General features: G+C 47.0%; 1 protein-coding gene across 1 annotated transcript in view; it reads right to left on the reverse strand.

The window, feature by feature from the left end:
- Window positions 1-531: 531 nt before the first annotated feature.
- Window positions 532-21049, reverse strand: part of WASF3 (WASP family member 3) — a 51194-nt gene continuing 30676 nt past the window's right edge. The window contains exons 5-10 of the mRNA XM_040979909.1: window positions 19742-19859; window positions 15086-15261; window positions 10478-10744; window positions 2758-3128; window positions 922-1080; window positions 532-883 (exon numbers count right to left, since the gene is read on the reverse strand). Coding sequence (XP_040835843.1) covers window positions 923-1080; window positions 2758-3128; window positions 10478-10744; window positions 15086-15261; window positions 19742-19859 — 1090 coding nt within the window. The 3' untranslated portion in view covers window positions 532-883; window position 922. The remainder of the gene's footprint in view (window positions 884-921; window positions 1081-2757; window positions 3129-10477; window positions 10745-15085; window positions 15262-19741; window positions 19860-21049) is intronic.

Below are 21049 nucleotides of genomic sequence, written 5' to 3' on the forward strand. Positions count from 1 at the left end.
GCAGTCAGTCCCTGCATCCCAGGCCCCAGCGGGCAGCTCAGGCCTGGCTCGTTTGTGGCAGTCCCAGCCGGGAGGCCCCTGGGCAGCAAGGGCTTGCCAGTGTTCTGACTGGCAGCCGCGTGGGCCCCAGCTCTCCACTTCTGTGGGCACTGAGCTGCTGACTCCTTGTAGTGAGATTGTCCTCCAGCACAGGGACCCCTGCCAAGGTCACGTTCGACAAGCATGCAAAGGCAATGAGATCAGGCAACAGACCATTCAGATTCACTCAGCCGCCACCACGCTGAGAAACCCAAGGTGGAAACGCTGGTTCTTCTGCGTTCCCTGGAGAGCTAACTTCTTCTGAAACACATTTTTTTAAAGGAAAGGGGGGGGGGGCAAAAGTCCCCAAATGGTAAAGCAATACCATTTATGGATGGGAAGACATCACACTGACACAGTTGTGAAATCTTGCCAAGGCCTGACACTAGGCAGCTTCACACACACTCACACACACATACACACACACACACACACACACACACACACACTCACACACACAAACGAGTCTGCAGAATTGTAGCGATCAACAGTTAACCCAAACTGCACTAAACACTTCCACGGCTGGGAGGAAAGCAAGGCGCTGTGCTGAGGACAATGCAATAGTTAGAGCGTACTTCCTCGTGTGCAGCAAGGCTGGCTATGCTGAGTGGCACTTAAGTATTACACAGTAAATACTGAAAAAACCCAGAAGTTTTGGATGTGCAGAAGCGATATCACATTATTAATACAAAAGGTGCTAAGCTACAGGATTAGAATACCACTACTGGGGGGGGGGGGTTGAGACCACAGGGAGGCCTCCAAACACTTCCCACCCGCAGCTGCCTGGTGGCCCGCCCGTCGCCTGCTGCCCCGCCTGTTGCCTGCCGCCCGGCCTGGCTCGACCTCAGTCAGACCAGTCATTCTCGTCGAACTCCGAGTCGTCGTCGGAGTCGCTGTACTCCACGGCGATGCGTCGGGACAGGATGGTAGCCACGTCGTCCCCGACGGGGCCCCGCTTGGCCTCCTGCTCACGCTGCTCCTGGACCTTCTTCAGCTGGATTCCTAGAGACACACACACACACGAGGGTGAGCACCAAACCCCTCTGCTCGCTCCCAGCCGGGAAGATGAATGCAAACAGCTCTCGGACACTGCTTTTCAAGTGATACTAAAAGTTTTGAAAACTTAAGAAGGAAAGTTTAGCAAATAACTAAGAAGCTTAATGCCATTCATTTGACAGCTACTATCAAGAATGAACACAGTACAATCATTCATTCTCTTGCTTAGCAACAAAGGAAGATACTGACCTATTTATCAACTCATTTGTTACCGCTCTCTTCTGGAATCATCTCAGACTTATGGAATTTCTGTGAGATTGGCACAAAAACATTCCCATGTTCGCCACACCTTGATTCCCCAATTGGTATAATCTGATCCCATGTGCAGGTTGGTCTGTCATTCTCACCCACACACACAGATATCCTTCTCTGGACCACCGGACACTAGGTGACATACAATGTCCTACCCTCTACTAGCAAGTCGACAAATACTACACTGATGTCACCAACAGACCCAATGTACTTGCAAGTGGAAACCATTTCTTCCTGGTTTAAAATCCAACAAAGGACCAGCCATGACACCCATGATTTATGTCATCAATGTGCTTTGCCCTGGGCATATGCACAGAAGTACCACCAAGGATATCAAGATACACTGAGGACATGGGAGTCTTCAAGGGGCTGGGTGCCACAGGCCAGGTTCTAAGGAGGTGGCGGTACCATCACAGCTGTGTCACTAACAAAGTTACTACCACGAGTTCCAGGGTCACTGCTGCAGGGGAAGTCTGTGCGGCCTCCATCTGGCAGAAAAGCCCTTGGCCTCTCACTCAACCTGTGTGGTGACTGGTGCCACGAGTAGCTCTGGGGGCAACCCACAAAACATGTGGGGCTCGGGCCCGGCGCGGTGGCACAGTGGTTAAGGTCCTCGCCTTGCACGCCCGGGATCCCATATGGGTGCCGGTTCTATCCCGGCAGCCCCGCTTCCCTTCCAGCTCCCTGCTGTGGCCTGGGAAAGCAGTCGAGTATGGCCCAAAGCTTTGGGACCCTGCACCCTGCACCTGGCTTTGGATTGACACAGCTCCAGCCATTGCGGTCACTTGGGGAGTGAATCATCGGACGGAGGATCTTCCTCTCTGAATCTCCTCTCTGTATACCCACCTTTCCAATAAAAACATAATAAAAATAAATCTTTAAATAAAAAACATGTGGGGCTCAGTGAGCCCCAAGTCCAGCCTGCTTTTCCATGTTGCAGGATCTGGGGAACAAGGCAAGATTTTTATCTGACAAAAGGGTTGCATGGCTAAATAAATTCTGCAAACTATTCACTTAGCACAACAAGCTGACAAGGCAAGTCCACGACATTCCTTAGATCGTGGGGTTTAAAACTAATTATTGATAAGAGTTTATTTTCTTGCACTGTTATCCTTAGCAGTAGAATGCAGAAAAGAAATCCAACAAATTGATCCCCCCTGTTATCTGGTTTTTATCCAGCAAAGCTCTCCTGAATTTCCGATTCTCTGTTGTCTTGTGTCTACTGGCAAAAACATATCTACTGTTTCTGAAAACATGAAACGAGGCTCCTTTAAGATATCACGTAGGCAGTCATCAGGTGAAGACAGCCAGGCTGTGTGACCTGCTGGGGACCCCAGGAAACCCACTTCCAGGAGGGGTTGTGGCACTTACCCATCCGGATGGCAGCAAGCAGGTCGCTTCGCGCATCGCTGATGGGCGGCTGCGCAGGTTCTGGGCGCTTGGCCTCAGCCACGGGGGGACCGTGCAGTGGGGAGGATGACAGAGAGGAACCAGGACCAGGAGGCCCTGGTGGGGGAGGCGGAGGGCCTGGTGGAGGAGGTGCCGTGACCAGGAGCCCAGTGGCAGGCACTGGATGAGGAGGAGTAGAGTAAGTGGAGCTGGCTGACGCGGGAAAGGCAGGCTGCACTGGGACCTGAAGGGGGCTGACGAAGGCAGTTTGTGCTGAAGGAATCATGGGCGGAGGCGGTGGAGGAGGTGGTCCTGATGGGTTGTAATACTCAATGATTTGGGCCGGGAGCATCCTGGTAAAGACAGGAGATACAGAGTGAGCAGAGTGACGCCGGAGGGCCATATCCTCTGAGAGCTGCTGTGCCCAGTTAGGGCTGCCCCAGACACAACGCTGTGGGCAACAGACAGAAACCCCCACAGGAGTAGACATCCATGCAGTGGGTCTGTGATTTCTCAGAGGTCAATGTTGCCATGGCAATGGGGATACCAGACCTTCTACTTTGTTCTAGAATGAGACAGTTGACTACAGCACCAGAATCTCAACCCCCATCACCCTTTATCTTGGGCATCTCTGAGGTGTATGGCTCACAAACCTGTCCTACACCAGCACAACTGGGGACATTCCACACCCCACAGCCCTGTTCAGTGGAACCTGCCTGTGGCCATGGGGCCCAGCAGGCTGCCAGAGTTTTACAAACCCTGGTGCCAAGAAATCTGCTGAATCCTAACCAGCCTAAACCAACGGGATCAGGGACTCGCTGTCTGCCTGACCACGGCAGTATCAGGCCACCCCTTTGGCAATCCTACCATCAGCAGAACCAAGAGCTAGGAGAGACCCAGGACGGTGTGAACAGAAAGCCCTGGGCAAGCCTGGGAACACACACTGGGGATAATCTCCATGGCACACCAGACTGAGAGCACTTGGGGCAGCAGGGGTGCATATGTGGCTCCCCTGGGCACAATCTGGAGATTTCTGTTCTTGAGAGACTGGGCTCGGCCAGAAAAGAGAATGTAGAAGACAGCCCATGGAACACAGGAAGGTGCACCAACCCCAGCACCCTGCACATGCAGGCCTTTGCATAGGAGGCGCCTGACCTGTACCTGTAAGCTGAAAAACAAAAGGGGCAAGGACAGAATGATGCCTGGGTGCCAAGAGGCTGAGAGAGGAAGCTATAGGAATTAACAAATGACACATAGGGGCCTGCAGGCTTTGCCTTTCTCACATGTGTTAAGAATTCCTTGTGGTAGAATCAAGATGGCAGAATAGGGTGAAGACACGTTGAAACAGACAGAGGAACATGAGTCATGGTGAAGCAGAGAGGGCATATACCAGGAAATAGAAGACTGTCAGCACAGGGGCACCTGGAGACTGACAGACACGGGAAAGCAATGGAGACAACAAAGTGGTGTTGCAGTGACCAGATATCCAAGCAGCATTCAGCCAGCGGTGATCTGAACAATATCAGTGGCTGGAACTCCACCAGCAACAAGGTGGGAAGCAGAGTTCACTGAGAACAAGAGAACTGCTCTTCCTGCTGGTCTGTTTGATTTGACCAGGAGCAGAGACAGAGCAGCAGATCCCAAAAAGGCGGTGTGGGAACAGGGTGGATTTCACAGCCTAAACCCCCAGCAGAGCCAAATTGAGCACCATCTTACGTAGGGAGGCAATGGCTGTGGGATAGGACTGCACATGCACTAAGCTCTGAACGAACTCATTTAGGGCTCAGTGAACCCTTAACAATGTGGTATTCTACAGGTTCCACCCAAGATAGGTCCCCAGACCTGAGAGCCAGCAGATCAAGAACTCCAGGAGTGGCACATCAGGCACCATTTTGTACAGTGTGGCAAAGACTTTGAGATTGTGGGGACAATAGTAAGCTGTGAGCAAGTTTACTTCCAGCTCAGTGCATTGTACACTGGTCACACAGAGAAAAAAATACAGACTTTGGCATCTTATAACTCAAAATAAGTCCATGTGGCCCTCAGACCTATGGCTGAAAGGCTCTGGCAAGATCACCATCAACAACCTAGCCATTTAGGACATGTGTTACCTCCCTAATCCTGGGAACTGAGTGAACCGGAAGTGGAAGAAACAGTGCACAGACAATCGTGCAGCCTGAGCACAGGATCACAGGAAGCAGAGTGCTAAACCATGAGCTGGGGCTACAGAGACCATGATGGAAATCTAACGTAAGAGCCCAGATCTGAAACTCACCAGAGGAAGTTGAGTGCAAACAAAGAATTGTGTACCAATCACAGTAAGTAAAATCAAACTGCAGGCCTATGGGTGACACAACTTAGAAATCTGCCCCAAGGAGAAGAATCTGCTAATCAGAAGTACAATGACCGGACCATGCGGCTGGGGGAGTTTGGGAGGAGTTCGGTCCTTGGGCTCTGGGGCAACTGACACTCCCTGCAGTGTGGCGACTGTGGGGGGTGCCCCTGCCAGGTCGGACCCAATGCGGGGGACTCACGCCAAAGACACTGCCGCAAGGCAGTGAGTGAGTCCTCAGCCTCCCCCAGGGCAGCCAGTGCACCAAGTGGTGCCAGGGATTGATTGCTGGCCGCCCGGAAGGGCGAACTCTGGGGTTTTCAAGATATGTAATTGCTGCCTGGGGTCACTCATGACTAAGACTAGGTTGAGTGTAGGTGCAAAGTGAATTTTCGGGTATTCTCAGTGACAGGGTCATGAAAGATTTAAGCATGCAAGGGGACCAAGACCTAGTGGTTTTAGGGAAGTATCCAGAAGATAATTTCAGTAAGACAGATGCAACAGCTCAATTATGAATGGAGATGGGATATTAGTATAGAACATCACTGATCGCCACACACTAGCCCACACCGGAGCTATGGATGGGGGCATCTTTGGCAGTGTTGGGTACCATTGACCGACTGAGTGTTGGAGTTGTGGAGTGGTCACATTTGGCAGGATCAAGACACTATCCAGCACGCAAGAGAACTTGGGCTGGGGGTAGACTCTGTGGGGTTGTGTGCGCCCAACCCTTTGGAATACAAGTCCCCCAGGTTAGCTTGCAAGCTGGGGTTGCAATGGTCTAAGCTAGATGTGACCACGCCACCTGCCATCACTCATGGGTAAAGGAATCCACAACAGCCAGGGTAGGTCAAGGCAGCAGCACCCAAATGTGCATCTTTAAACAGGATGTGTGGTGGGCCGGGCTGCCACTGGAAGGGCGCAGAATGGGCAGGGCTGAACAAACCTTAACTCACAAGAAACAACAGAAATCAGGTTGGAGCACAGTTCATGCCATGTAGGTCCTTGCATATACTGATCTGCATGAGGCAGAGGCACTAAGCCACAGCATCCAAGGAGCCAGGACAAGTGAGGGGCTCTGCCAAGCAGAGACAGAACAACCACCGGCCTACACCTGCTCTATGGCAGGGAAGAGGCCCGGTGGGGGAAATAACGGGACACCCTAGCTGGGTTGAGTTTCCCACCAAGGAGTGCATGGGCTGGAACTGAGGCTGCATTCTGATCAGGATACAATTGTAATCTCACTTGGCACAAGTGTGGACTGGGACGGGAAGCACCAAGCCAGGCCAGATTCCGACACCATCTGGTGCTCTGGAGGACCGGGGAGAGATATGTGACAGACTAGGCTAGGTCTCAGCCCTTACTGAACCATGTGTGAGCTGTGTGGGGGTATGGAAGAGCCATGGCTGGGTTGAAATATCCAACAACAAGAACCAGCTTGGATCGAAGGCCAGTCAGGAAAAGCCACTGTTCCTCCTAGGACAGGAGGCGAACTGAGTAGTGCTGGCTCATGGACCCACTGGTATGTGCGAAAACTGGCATTGGGAGAGGTTCTGGTGGAGGAGCCTGGGCAACTTCTCTGGCAGGATACGGTCCCATGCAGGTAAGCACAAGAAGCACAATAGGGAACAACCCAGAACAGACAATGAAAATTATCCCACTGGCATACACATGGCATGGGTGGGGGCAGACCAGCCTGAATCTGTTCACATTACCTTCTGGTGAGTCCGAGCACCAGAACAGAGTGTGGGTCGAGCCAGGTTCGGTTACAACACATACCAGTACACAACAAGTAATGCCAAGGTGAGATGAGCTGTACCAGATGTGGCTGCAGCTCACAAACAGCACATGTGACAATCGGGGCGGAGGCAAAGCCAACAGGGGAACGTGGGCACCCCTGCTGGATAACTACTTCCATTGGAAAGTGTGAATACGGATGGGGGCAGTTCAGACTAGGCAGGGCTATAGCACCTGTGGGCCTCACGATGAGCTGACTGTTCTGACTTGTGCGAGTTAAAATTAGAGTGGGTTAAGGGGTGTTTGGGCTTAGCCACAGCATTAGCTGGCAGAGGCTGGTACTGGGAGCTAATTCTGTCAAGTCAAATGCCAAAACCACCTGGAGACTGCATACTCTGAGAGTGGGTATGGCCTAGTAGGGAAATAGTGGGCACCTCCCTCAGGGTTACCACCCTTACTGGACAGCACAAAACCCAGGCTAGGAGCAGGGGTGGCTAGACAGAAAGGCACCTGCCAGTGGGTGTATGGGCTGGATAATAGGTTGGTTGGGTTGAACCAGGCTTCAATGTCCATTAACGTGTGTGAGAGCTAAATGGGATGTGGGACAGACTGGACAAGCCTGCGATGCATACTGGCAAGCATGGGAACCAGGGTAGGGGGCAGAACTGGTAGGGGTTTTGGGGAGTCGCCCCAACTAGGCTGCAGCTCCAACTGGTTTGCATGAAGACCGAGTATGAAGTGGGTAGAATCGAGCTGGACTACAACACCCGTTGGTTCACAAGGAAGACAGGGCTGGAAGCCGAACGGACTCAGCAATCGCAACGACCAGCATATGCATAAGCTGATTGGTGTGACGAACAGTGTTGGAGTCTGTACTAGCAAACTCACTCAAGAATCGGATCTGGGATCAACTCAGATGAAGTTTCTTTGGATATTTCTCCAACTGAACTGCTGATCTTGGAACCCCAACCATCAAGAGACTGTCAGCCAGTGGACTCTGAATAGGTTTCATTGCGGTTGGGACGGTGAGATGGGCAGCAATCCAGAACTAATGAACTATCAAAACTGTTTGAGCTGGACCCTTGGAGAGCACCTCAAGTTGGGGATCGGGGCTGGGTGGGAGGTAGGGTGGGGCTTTTCCCTTTGTTACTCCCCTAACCCCAGATACAGGGCAAAATGATTATATTAGTGTGGAAACAATGATATTACCCACTTTCACCCTGTAGCCCGTGACCCTTTGTACCCTAATAAACCAAGATTATAAAAAAAAAAAGAAGTACAATGACCAAGAATGAAAGAAGAGATAAAGGCACAATGAATATTACTGAAGATTCCCCTACAAAGCAGCAAAAGTCTTTGCCAACCTCAGAGTTAACTGAGGAAGACATTAAGAAAATGGGGGATACAGAATTCAGAAAACACTTGTCATAAAGCTTCTTATCAACAACAAGAAGCACATGCAGGAGCTAAAGGAGTATGTCACACAGGAAATAGCAATACTGAAACAAAATCAAGGTGAATTATTGGAAATGAAGGATGCAATAGAGCAAATTAAAAATTCTGTGGAAAGTGTCAATAATAGAATGAAGGAGGCAGAAAAAAATCTCAGAATTGGAAGATATTTCTTATCACAATGGGGAAACAATCAAAAAGCTGGAAGCAAAGTTGGGTCAAGCTAAAAAAAAAGTATTCAAGAATTGAAAGACACTATTAAAAAGCCAAATATGAGAGCTAACAGAGTCGCAGAAGGTGCAGAAAGAGAAACTGCGTTTAAAAAAATGTATTTAATGAGATAATAAAAGCTAATCTTCCCAATCTGGAGAAAGAACCGGGAAACAACATCCAGGAGGGGCACAGAACTAACAGGCTTGATCAAAAGTGATCTTCACCACAACACATGATCATCAAGCTCTCTTCAATCAAACATAAGGAAAAGATCCTTAAATGTGCTTGTGAAAAAAAAATCAACTGACATATAAAGGAATGACAATTAAATTCACAGGAGATCTCTCACAGGAAACTACAGGCCAGAAGAGAATGGAGAGACATATTCCAGATTCTAGAAGGAAAAGCTGTTGAGCTGTCGGCCCAGGATAACATACCCAGCAAAGTTTTCCTTTGTCTTTGAAAATGAAACAAAATTCCTCCACAGGAAAGAAAAGTTAAAAGAACATGCCTCTTCCAAACCTGTCCTACAAATGATACTTAAAGATGTTCTCTTGATAGAGAAGAGGAATAGCATCCACCAAAACCAAAGGCAAATGAGAAAAACATCCCAGTAAAATAACAGAAGACTAAATCAGTGAACAATGAAGAACCCACTGCTAAATGACAGGACCAAATTATCACTTATTCATATTAACCCTGAATGTAAATGGCTTACGCTCATCAATCAAATGTCATAAATTAGTAGACTGGATTAAAAAATGAAACCCACCTATCTGTTGCCTACAGGAGATACATCTCATCAAGAAAGACCAGCAAATACTATATCTCATGGATTTTGATGTGCTTGTTTTTTGTTTCATCATCTCTTCAAAACACTTTCTCATTAAATTCTTCACTGACTCACAGATCAAACAGCAGCATTTTGTTCAAAAAGGTTCTTGATTTTCTTTTTCATTTCTTCAGTGACACATTAGTCATTCAGTAGCATGTTATTTAACTTCATCGCATTTTTTATTTGTTCTTTTCTTCCTGTTGTTGATGTTGTTTTGTGGCTTTTCATTTAAGGGGATGTATAGTAACTGTGTAATGGAGACTGTCATATACAGTAGCATGTTGTTTAACTTCATGGCATTGTTGTGTAACTTTCTTTTTAAATTCCTGTTGTTGGCTCTGTTGTGGCTTTTCACTTAAGGGGATTTATAGTGAGTGTGTAGTGGAGACTGACACGTTCAGATGTGAGACACGTCCAGTGTGCATCTCTACTTCTGGGTTGAGGATTGATCCCCAGCGAAATTGTTGGATGTGTCTTGACAATGCGAAGCTGGACTCTCTGCCATTGTCCATGTGCGCAATGATGGACATATGTCTATGAGGAACTATGCTGTTCCTCATAAATATTCATAACTACACTCATGTTTCTCATAAACACACACACAAGTGTGCTGTTGTAATGATATGGGAGAACTCAGTTGGGGGCGGGGCTTGGGGCAGGGGAAGGGGAAATCCCAGGGACTACAGAATTGTATCACAAAATGATAATAATAATAATAATAATAAAACGATTTTAAAAAATGACAAAGCAAAAATAAAACTATAAAATAAAAAAGAATTCCCTGTGGTGCACCCAGGGTATATAAGGAAACTTGAGGGCTTGGGACAAATTCAGTCCATCCTCGTTGCTGTGGTTCAGGGATTCACTCAAACACACACATCTGTGTGTGTAAGGGACCCTGCACACCCCGGTGTGAACCTGACGTTGAGCTGTGATGAAAAGCGGGGAAAGGCATGATGCTGTGCCTGTCCTATTCCACAGAGGATTCTGTCCTGATGGATAGAATTCATATCCAATCACTTCTGACTTTATGCCGGCCTCTAAAAACATCAGTTAAAAACCCTCCCACATCCTACAGCAAGACTCAAACGCAAGAGTGAATGGTAACTGGCATATGAGGAGTGCCCACTCACCCGAAATCTGCTGAAGCCATCGGTGCTGAGGCCTGGGACCCCTCCGGGGCCTGGGGCGGAGGCGGGGGCGGGGGCTGCTGAGGTCTGTTGAGGGCCATGTGCCTGGCGGAGGCCGAGGGGGGCCGGTACTCATGCTCAGGGGCCTGGCTGGCAGGCCCATGTGGTGCTGCATCACCGGCTGCGTAGGACGGGGTCCCCGGCTGGGGGTGCAGAGAATGGTTGGGAGTGGCCGGGTAAGAGTAATCTGTGACATCCGACGCGTGAGACCTGGCATTTGAGAGAGACAGGGAGACAGGTACATTAAAGAAGGAAAAGAAAAACCCTTTAAGGCAAAAGCACACATCTAAATAATCATAACATTGCCAGTGCACAGAAGCCAGCTGCTCATTCCTTTACTACCAACCAGGTCTAGCCCATGAGAGCTTCTGAGCAGCAACGTCACTACTGTTTTAGCAGCAAGCCCAGTGTTACATGGAGTCAGATTCGCAGCTTTGAAGTGAACGAGTCAACAGACAAAACAGGCAGCTGGGCAACAAGAGGGTCCAGTTTGCACAGTATCTCAGCAGATTTGTATTCTATAGGAGAGAAGGCTACAAAGATAGATTCCACTGCATGTAGATGCGGCATCTAAGATAGACAGAGGTGGTCTGTGGCAAGGAAACTGACAGCATATAATGAGAAGACACACCAAGGCAGGTGAACGGAATAAGGATTAATAAGAACAGAGAAAGAACTAGAGTGCAATTGAGGAAATTGCATTTTTCACACAAGGACTGAAGGAGAAAGAAAACAACACAGTATGGCAGGGAAAGGCCTCATTTGCTAGGAAAGTGGAGCAGAGTACAGACTCTGAAAGGAAGAGAGCTCATGACTAGTTAGTGGAGCAGGGCTGAGAGGCACTGGGTGCTGGCACCCACTGCTGCCTGGCAGGAGACAAGGTGCGGCATGAGCAGCAGCTGCGGGCGTTAGTGGCACAAGGTCACGCTCAGGCATCCCACCAGGTTACAGGGGCCGCACACCCTCACAGGATGGCTGAAGCGGGGGGCAATCAAGGTGGGGAACCCAAAGAAAGCGAAAGGACAAACCCTCCGGGCACTCTGTCCTCCTCCACGCTCCCTGCCTGTTCCAGTCTCTTTGCGTCACTCATAAACTCAATGCCCATTTTCCTTCTCTCCCACTCTTCTCTTCTTGTTCTGACTTTCCTCACATGCACTTGCCGGTTTCTGGGAGGATTCAGCTTGTGTTTCTCTCTCTGAAGGAAACAGGCAAACACAGGTTGGGGATGTGGAGGGGCAGGGTTGGTAGAACCGAGTCTCTGGGTGTGGACCCGGAGCGGCCAGCAGGTGCAGGTGCTGCTCCACAGGACAAGAGGTTGTGTCCTGCCCTTTCCCTGAACTGGCTGCTGTGCCACCACTACCAATGTCTTCCTCAGGGTAGTGTGGTCTGCATACCATTATGCCTTTTCAACTGTGCAAGCTGGAAGCAAATGAGTTGAGAACATTTTTAACAGGGGAAAGAACCTGCCTTAGGCTGAGAGTCAGCAGATGTGTAAAATGTAAATACTCAGAACTCCAACATCATTGGTCACACGTGCTTGCCTCTGTGTGCCTATGAATCAGACTGTATGCAACTTCTAGCAGGTGCCTCCTGTACCAGGAAAGAAGAGAGAGTGACCAGAGCCCGGGTCAGAAGTGGGTATCTTGTGCTTCACTAAGCGCCACCCTTGCACAGCAGCTTCAGGACACTGGGCTGACTAGTCGGGGATGGAAGAAAGGACGAGACAGAATCAGAACAGCTTCCCAGAGGTGTGGCCACGGGGAAATGTGGGACGGGGGTGGGTGATGGTGGACAGCTGAGAAGAGAGAAAGGACAGAGAGAAGAAGGCAACTGCTGAGCTGGGAGACAGACTCCTGGTGCAGAGGCCGGAAGCAGCAGATCCCCAGGCCAATGTGGAGCAGCTGGGTGGTCCTAACACCAGATGATGATTACTAACTGGTATAGAAGACAAGACTGGAACGGACAGAATTAGGCACCCACTGGAGAGATGAAACCCCACAAGTACTCAAGCCCTTCTATGAAATGACACACTATCTGCATAGAGCCTACACATACCCTCCCGCAAACAGATCATCTCCAGGTGACTAGTAACACACCTAATGCAATGCAAATGAGATTTCAATTTCGGCAACAGTGCTTTTCAGGGAGTGATGACAAGACAAAAGCGTGCCCATATTTTAGACAACCCTGGCAGGCCTAACTACATTTTCTATCCCTGGTTGGCAGTGTACAACAGATGCCAGAGTCGGCTTGGGAATCAGTGGGGATGACTACAGTCAATCCTTCAGGGTCTTTCGGGCAGGCAGGCACAATCAGAGCTGCAACAGGGACCAGGGTTGGATGAGAAAAACAAGGACAGCCGGACATGGAGATGCAATACTTCCAGGAAAGAGGGCTGGTGACAACAGCAGGAAGGCATGTCCTCACTCCCACCCCTATTTCATACTCAAGAGACAACCCAAGGGGCTGGCGCCCTAGTGTAGTGATTAAATCGACTGTCTACAGTGCCAACATGTCACATGGGTGCCGGTTCGAGTCCCGGCTGCTCCATTTCCGATCTGGTTTCCTGCTGACGCACCTGAGAGGACAGCACGAGGTGGTCCAAGTCCTATCCCTGTCACCCGCTGGGAGACCCAAAGACAGCTCCTGGCCTCAGACTAGCCCAGTCGTGGCTAGTGTACACCTTCCTTCCTCCTCTTAACTCTGTGCTTCAAATACATAAATCTCAAAAAATTAAACTTTCAAGTGCCACGATGGACTACAGTCTGTTAGTAGAGACAGCATACAAATGAGAAGGCAAGAGAAAGGTATAGAGACAAGAGGAAATTCTGAAGCAATAAAACTTATAATCCTATCTGGTTTTTGAAAAATAACAGAAACAAAGATACAAACAGAGAGGAGGAAGACTAAATAATGTAACAATCATCAGCTTTACACCCAGTGTGGAACAACTTATTCCCAGATGTTAGACTGAGTTATCAACTGGGGGATCAGAAAACATTATCATCACTTTCCCATCTGCATCTGTGTAAAACAGGAAGTAGATATGGGATAAAGTATAGGTTTGTTTAAGAAAAGAATCAAAACAAAATTATTTGGGAAAGCAATAAAGCAGATTAGCATTGTAGGAGCTGCAATATTTGTGTATCTGTCCTACCCTGAGAACCATGAGCAGTATCTCACTTTCTATAGAAACAAACAACATGGAAATTCAACCTGGATGCCGGGAGTCAGTTCTGATTTCAATGATTCTTAATATTTGGGAGAAAACAGCATGTGCAGGGCCCGGCTTGGTAGCCTAGTAGCTAAAATCTTTGCCTTGCACGTGCCAGCCATCCCACATGAGCACCAGTTCTAATCCCGGCAGCCCTGCTTCCCATCCAGCTTCCTGTTTGTGGCCTGGGAAAGCAGTCCAGGATAGCCAAAAACCTTGGGACCCTGCACCCACGTGGAAGACCTGGAAGAGGCTCCTGGCTTCAAATTGGCACAGTGCTGGCTGTTACAGTCACTCGGGGAGTGAATCATCGAACAAAGAGCTACCTCTCTGTATATCTGACTTTCCAATAAGAATAAATAAATAGTTAAAAATTTTTATTTAAAAAAAAAAGCATATGTAGGAAAATTATCTAGAACTTGCCTCACACCCCACCAATGTCTTACAGGACCTTCTGGAGTAAATATTAAGGCACCGTAAGCACCCCAGGAACAAGCCTGGAGTCATTCGGTCATGTAGTCTTTCAGATGCTGTTGTAGCATCGAAACACTGAGATAAACACACACAAGAAGAAGACACAGATATAACACAAAGTCTGGGCTGCTGCTGGGTTTTTTCTTGCCGGGGGGAACATTCTTGCATCACGTACCATAAGAATCCACAACGGAAGACTGTGAGAACACAAGGTTAACAACTTCATACAATCAGAAACAGGAAATCCAACCAAAAGGAGGACTCATCAGGTCCTGCCACGGATCCTCTCCATGAGCGGTGTGACCAAGTGGCTACCTCCTGAACACTAACCAATGTTTAAGGTCAACTCTGACGGAATTCTTCTCTTGGAATTAGAATACCTAATATTGGTTACCTACAGTTAGCAATCCATCTGTCTTCTATTGATTAGTTTTTTTCAAAAGACAATCAAAAAGAACAAGAGATTTCTTAATCATGTTCGTCAACATTTACCAATCATTTTTAGATCCCATACAGTAATGAAATTCAAAGTCCAAAGCTAAAAAGAAAGGATTATTGAAATTTAAGTAATTGACGGTTTTCCCAAATTCAAAATACTAAACAGCCACATTAACTTAATAGTAAATTTAAGACAGAGCGATTACAAGAATGATCAAACAAAGCAACCCAATGTAAAATAACAGCCTCCAAATATTATTTCAAAATCAAGAAATACAGATGAATTATTCTTATGGAAAGCTTCAAAAAACGTTTGGTGGGCCATACAAACCCCAAAGCTCCAGGTGCATTTTCGGTTTACAGTAAAAGCAGGCAGTGCACAGTGGCCCAAAGCGAGACAGCAGGAGGCTATAACACGCACACACCTAGTGTCTGGGGACAGGGATCCCTCGGAAGACGCGCCGTGGTACACACTCTGAGACAACCTGTTGTCGGGTCTAAGCTCTTTGTCATATGCCATCATATTCCACTCCTGGCGCCTGTTTCTGGCTTTTCTAACCTTTTTCACCTCACGAGTGGTGCCATCTATACGCTTTTGCTCCTGACGTCCAGGAAAGGAAAGCAAGCATGCCAAGACAGAAGGGAGAGGAAAACGGCAGTTAGAAGCAGTCACAACGCATGGGAAACAAAGCTGCAGTGCTGTGGGAAACCGCTCCCCCTCCAGCCGCCTCCCGCTCTGACACCTGCCAAAGCTGCACGCTTCTCTCACCCGGAGGACTCAGCCAAGAAATAAACACTCCTTAGCACTTTAAAGAAAGAGAAAAGCTACTGTGCAGCAGCTACAGGGGTTGCTCACTGCCATTCCTGGTCACAAGGTCTCACTTTAACAGGCTGCTGCCCATTTTAAATACCCCAAACTTCTGGGCTCTGGATTAGGTGAAGTCTGGTGACACCATACAGAGATATTACTCCCCACCACGGTTCTGGTTAACACACAACGGCCTTGCAGAGGACAGCATTCGAAATGTTCCCAACTCTATGAGAAAATATTTAAGCAAACCTCGAAACCAAGGTGCACACTTACCTGCCCGTGCAGCCGCTCTTGCTCTGGCCCTACTTCACCAGCAAACACGCACTCAGTCACCCATGGGCTCTACACAAGGACTGCCTGATGGTGAGCACAGTGACTCTGTGTGTCCCTAACTTCGTGCTTGCCTCGCGACACCCTACGGCCTCTAAGGAAAAGAACGATGCGTTTGCATTTCCTTCTGATGGTTCCAAGTCATAGGGTATCCACACGGCACGCCCTGAGTCAAACACCGGCTCAGGGATCCGCTCCACAGCCAGGCTTGTGGTGGCAGCTTACTGTCCCAGGCACTGTGCAGGCCAGCAGTGACAACACAACTCACAAGCACACACACACTCAGGCCCTCTCTGCTGTGACGGGAGTTTGCAGTCCAGTAGTGGAGTCCTGTAAAGGTGCACACGTCAAGGTACTATTATAAAATCTGGTAAACACAAACGTATTTATAGTTCAAAATATATTTATATTATGAAATTATATATATGTATGTATATGTATGTTCAGATGTAAATGCATTTGTATCTTACAGACATGTACATCCTGCCATGTATATAGTAATGTTGGTTAGGTGGGCAAGATGAGAGCTCCACAAAAATAAACAGAAAAATTCAGAGCCTCTGAAGGCCTGCTGAGAGGGAGCATTTGGGGCGGGCTCCGGCACAGTGGTTAAGACTCCTAGTGGGACACTTCTGTGCCCTCCCAGAGTGTCAGTGTTGAAGTCCCAGTGCCACTTCTGATTCCAGCTGATAGTGTGTTCCCTGGGAAATGGCAGTGCTGTCTCCACAAGTGGGGTGGGCAGGACTGGGTTCTTAGCTCTGAGCTTCAACCTGACCCAGCTCTGGTTGTTGTCAGCATTTTAAAAGCTCTAACCTTCTGTCTCTGCCTTAAAAACAGTATAGACAACTTATTCCTTAAGGATCAAATATTATTTTTTAAAACAGAAAACTCGCAATCTTTTTGGTAACAATTCAACTTCTAGAAGTTTACTCTGGGGCTGATACTGCAGCATCATACGGTTAAAGCCACCATATCCACTGCCAGGATACCAGTTCGAGTCCCGGCTGCTCCACTTTCAATCCAGCTGTTACTGTGCCTGGGAAATCAACAGAGGATAGGCCAAGGACTTGGGAGAACACGAAGAAGCTTCTGGCTCCTGGCTTCAAACTAGCTTGGCTTCAGCCACTGCGATCGTCTGGGAGTGAACCAGTGGATGGAAGATATTTCTGTCTTTCCCACTCTCTCTCTGTAATTCTGCCTTTCAAATAATAAATAAATAAATCTTAAAAAAAAATTATCCTGAAGAAATTTCTGCACTTGACTATAGAAGCACGCATTACAGTGCTGTAACATCCACCATTTAGAGACAACTTACATTTATTACTATAGTAATGTGTAAATAATTTATGAAGCATCTGTATTTCAGAATATTGCACAATTACTAAAAAGAACATCCTTAATAATGTAAGTCATGTGCGATTCAACTTTATGTAGATAAAATCCTTAGTAAGCGTTCACACATGTATCTAAAAATACTTAAAAGGTTTGAAAAGATATATACCAAACTGTTCCCAGTTGGCATTCACTCCCAGGGAGGGGAGTACCTTTCCTTCCTTCAGTGTTATTACAGTATTTTACAACCAGCATATAGTGTGCGTATTTTTAACAATAAAAATAATAAAGGACAGGGAAGGAGATTTGAATACAATTCCAGTATACAACCTGATCAAGAGTCACTTTATTAAAAGAATTAATAACTATATTAAGTACTTCTTATTCTTCCATTAAGGTTTTACTTATTTGAAAGGCAAACACACAGATGGGGTGAGATCTCCTGTGTGTCATTTGTTCATTGCTCTAAATGACTGCAGCAGCTGGGACTGGCGCAGCCTGCATGGAGCCAAGAGCGGTCTCCCTTGCACATGTCAGGAATCCAACTTCTCCAGCTGAACCTGTGGCTTCCTGTGTGTGCAGTAGCAGGAAGCTGGAATAAGGGGAGCCAAGACTCAAACCTTCACATCCCAATACGAAATGTGGGCATCCAAAGTGTGGTCTTAACTGCTAAGCCAATGCCTGTCCTGAAACTAATAACTGCTATTCTGATTTCTTAAGTGACATGTATTGATCTATTTAGAACAAGTTGTGATCGCTCCAACTTTCTTTACAAAGGTTCAGCCTCCTAATCCACCTATCAACACACACACACACACACACACACACACACACACACACACACACACACACACATCAACTAGGACAGAATATTTACGGTAATGAATCTATACTCCAGCCACAACAGTTTACATCAAAATTCCTAGTAGATTCTACACGGTTTCCTAGGCCAGGATACTTTCATTCCTATCCAGAGGGCGCCTCGATTATGAAGGACATCTGTGTCACCTGCCCTGGACCCCTGCAGCACCCCACAGCCTTCCTACCCCTGGGCACACTCTGCATCTCCCTGTGTCTGATCTCCCTCCCTGGGCGCCTCATCCATGCTCTCTGTGCTTGAACCTCACAACACTTGGCCACAGTGTTACTGTACATTTAACACTTTGTGCTTATTTGTATTCATACTTTTCAATGCTTTAAACCTTTGGGCTTGTGAAATAACCAGGAAGAAAAGGGCATCCTGTCTCATTTTCCTATTCCTCACTGAAGCAGGTGCACACTAGCCTTTCAAACGCCCCCACCCCCTCTTCGGAGTTCCAAAGGGATACGTGGCTGTTGAGGAACACTACACTGTACCCTGCCTGAGGGCGATGGTCCTGATTTATCCCTCATTTAGAAGGCGTCCCATCATGATGTAAGTGAATTAATGAAAAAAACTTCATTAGAATTTTATGCTTTCGGACAATGTGAAATGGGGCCAAAATAGGAAGGGACAAATCAAGCTGAAGATGTAATAATCACACAGAAATTGTTTTCCCCTTAAGGAAAATGATCACAGAGAGATTTTTTTTTTCTTCAAAATGTGCCATTGATGGGGGGAACCTAGAAGGCCTTCTGGAAGGCATGACTGAGGAAGGTAACGTAAAAACCCTAGCCTTCTACTCTGTGACTGCAAAAAGGAGCGGGAATGAAGACAGACATGCCTTTACATCTTTGCTGCTCATCCATCCAAGAGGTTGCTATCTATTTTCCACACTTGGAATGTGGAAAAATTCAGCATGTCTTTCGAGGTTTCCCATCTCTGCAGAACATCAAGCAGCAGAAAGTACGAGCAACCCTCTCATGGCAGGGGGAATATCTTACAGGCCAGGCTGTTCTTCAACTCCAGTTCACCAGCAGCCCACAAAAACCCCAAGCCTTTCTCCTAATGAAAACTTTCTAGTACTTGTCAAGCAGGCAGTTTAGCACACAGTGAACATACAAAAACGTTGAATAAGAGTAAACCCTTGGAGAAGTACTCTTCTCAAAGGTCTCAAGCTAACTGCCAGCCCCCTAAAGGGCCATTCTGAAAGCAGAAGGCCCTCAGCCAGAGCAAAGCAGGCTCTTGAGAATCTGCGGGCTGTCCTTCCAAGGTGCTCAGCCTGCAGGTCCACAGGTCCCTAGCCTGCCACTGCCCAGGAGGGAGGCTCGCTGCCAGTAAGCACTGTCCCTTGAATGGACCATCTCAGCAAGATCTGAATTTGAACTGGGTGGAAACCCACCAACTGTTAGATAGAAGCAGACCATCCCATCTGACACGGAATATGGATACCATGTGAAAAGTTGACAGAGCCAAGGGAGCAAAGTTACAAAACATGGTCACAACAAAATGGAAACTTGAGCCACCACTTCTGTTAAAGCTAAAGTAAGTACTTTAACCAATGTTGACTATACTTCTAAAAAATAGTTTTATTGTTTTAGACTGAAGTTTTAAAACCCTCATGTAGAACATGTAAGAAAACTTTAGCACTAATGCCGCATCTCAACCACTTGAGGATTCAGGCCCTGGGTCTACAGAGAACTCCCACCTGCACACCGATACGCGCATTTCCCACACTGCATGACTTACCTTCTGACGCCTTTTTTCTTTCCTTTTGTCTTCTGTGTCCTGCAGCATTTTTTCTTTCCAGAGATCAAAGAAGTACGAAGGATCAGTATAGAACTTCAGCCCATCTTTCTTATCATCTCTGTGAATCAATGTTACAGGTGAGTAGTGGGGAGGGGAGAAGAGAGTTACTTTTTTATGAAGATTAATATTGATTTTCATTTAGGATAAAAATTAATGGGTAATCTAGCCCTTTTTCTCATCAAGTTTGCCCCAACATCTATCAACTCAAATAATAAAGTAGTAAAATGTTCCTGGGTCTAAATGTGACTAGTGAAAAATGATTAGTCATGGACTTTCAAAGAAGCTTCCCTTACAGCTATTTCCTTTACAAATACTGCTCAAGTGTATATGGTCTAAAGACCATTTCAAGTCTTAACATGTAAGTTATTTATTTATCTTAAAACAAATATTAATGCAACAAATATATGACTCAAATGATCACAATCTAAAGTAAATGCTCTAATCTGTCACTGTTTAAAAAAAGCATCTGGCCTACAGGTTATCTCTGAGAAGCAGCAAAATACATCTCATTGTGGTATTTCACTGTCACTTGGGGCAGACAGGGCAGTCACAGAGAGCTAACAGTCACTCAGGAGAAAGCCTGGCTTGTCCTTGAAGCTCAGCATCTCCCCAGCAGGTGCTGCGGCCTCAGTTCTACAGGGCTATTCTAGTAACTGGGTCTGAAATCCAACAGCACACCAGCCTGCCTCCACCTCTGTTTTAATGCTGGGCTCTTTAAAATCTTCCCTTGCTTGTCCTTGGCTCCCAGTTGATAAGGAACTTGTAATGGTGGAGGCTTTGTAATGACACTGGTGTGAGAAAGAGTTTATTCCCCTGAGATATTCAAGGCTTGCATAAAGGTAAAGATATAGGGGAAAAAAGAATAAGCTGAGCCAGGAACTTGCTGAAAATTTAAGATGTATAAAATGTACATTCTTTTTCTTTAAAAATGAAGTTATTATGTTAGTGAAGGCAGAATTCCTGAGATGAACAGAAACAGCCAGCCAGTATTTATTGAAACATTTTTTCAGTCACTTAGTATCTCTAACATTTATATACGACAGTTATATTCATGTTGAATGCAAAGGTTTATTCATCCTCAAATGTTGTGGTGCTAATGAGAAGAAGACTGAGTAGGCACTGCTATTCTTAAATGTTATTAAAAAGTAAAAAAAATACGCTTTATTTTCCACAGGACACACATGGGCATATATTTTTAGGTAATTCAAGATTGTACATCACCATAAACATCTAATCCTGATCCCAATT

The sequence above is a fragment of the Ochotona curzoniae genome, unplaced genomic scaffold, assembly GCF_017591425.1.
Source record: "Ochotona curzoniae isolate NIBS_2020 unplaced genomic scaffold, NIBS_Ocur_1.0 contig_3332, whole genome shotgun sequence".
In the NCBI taxonomy this organism is placed as follows: domain Eukaryota; kingdom Metazoa; phylum Chordata; class Mammalia; order Lagomorpha; family Ochotonidae; genus Ochotona; species Ochotona curzoniae.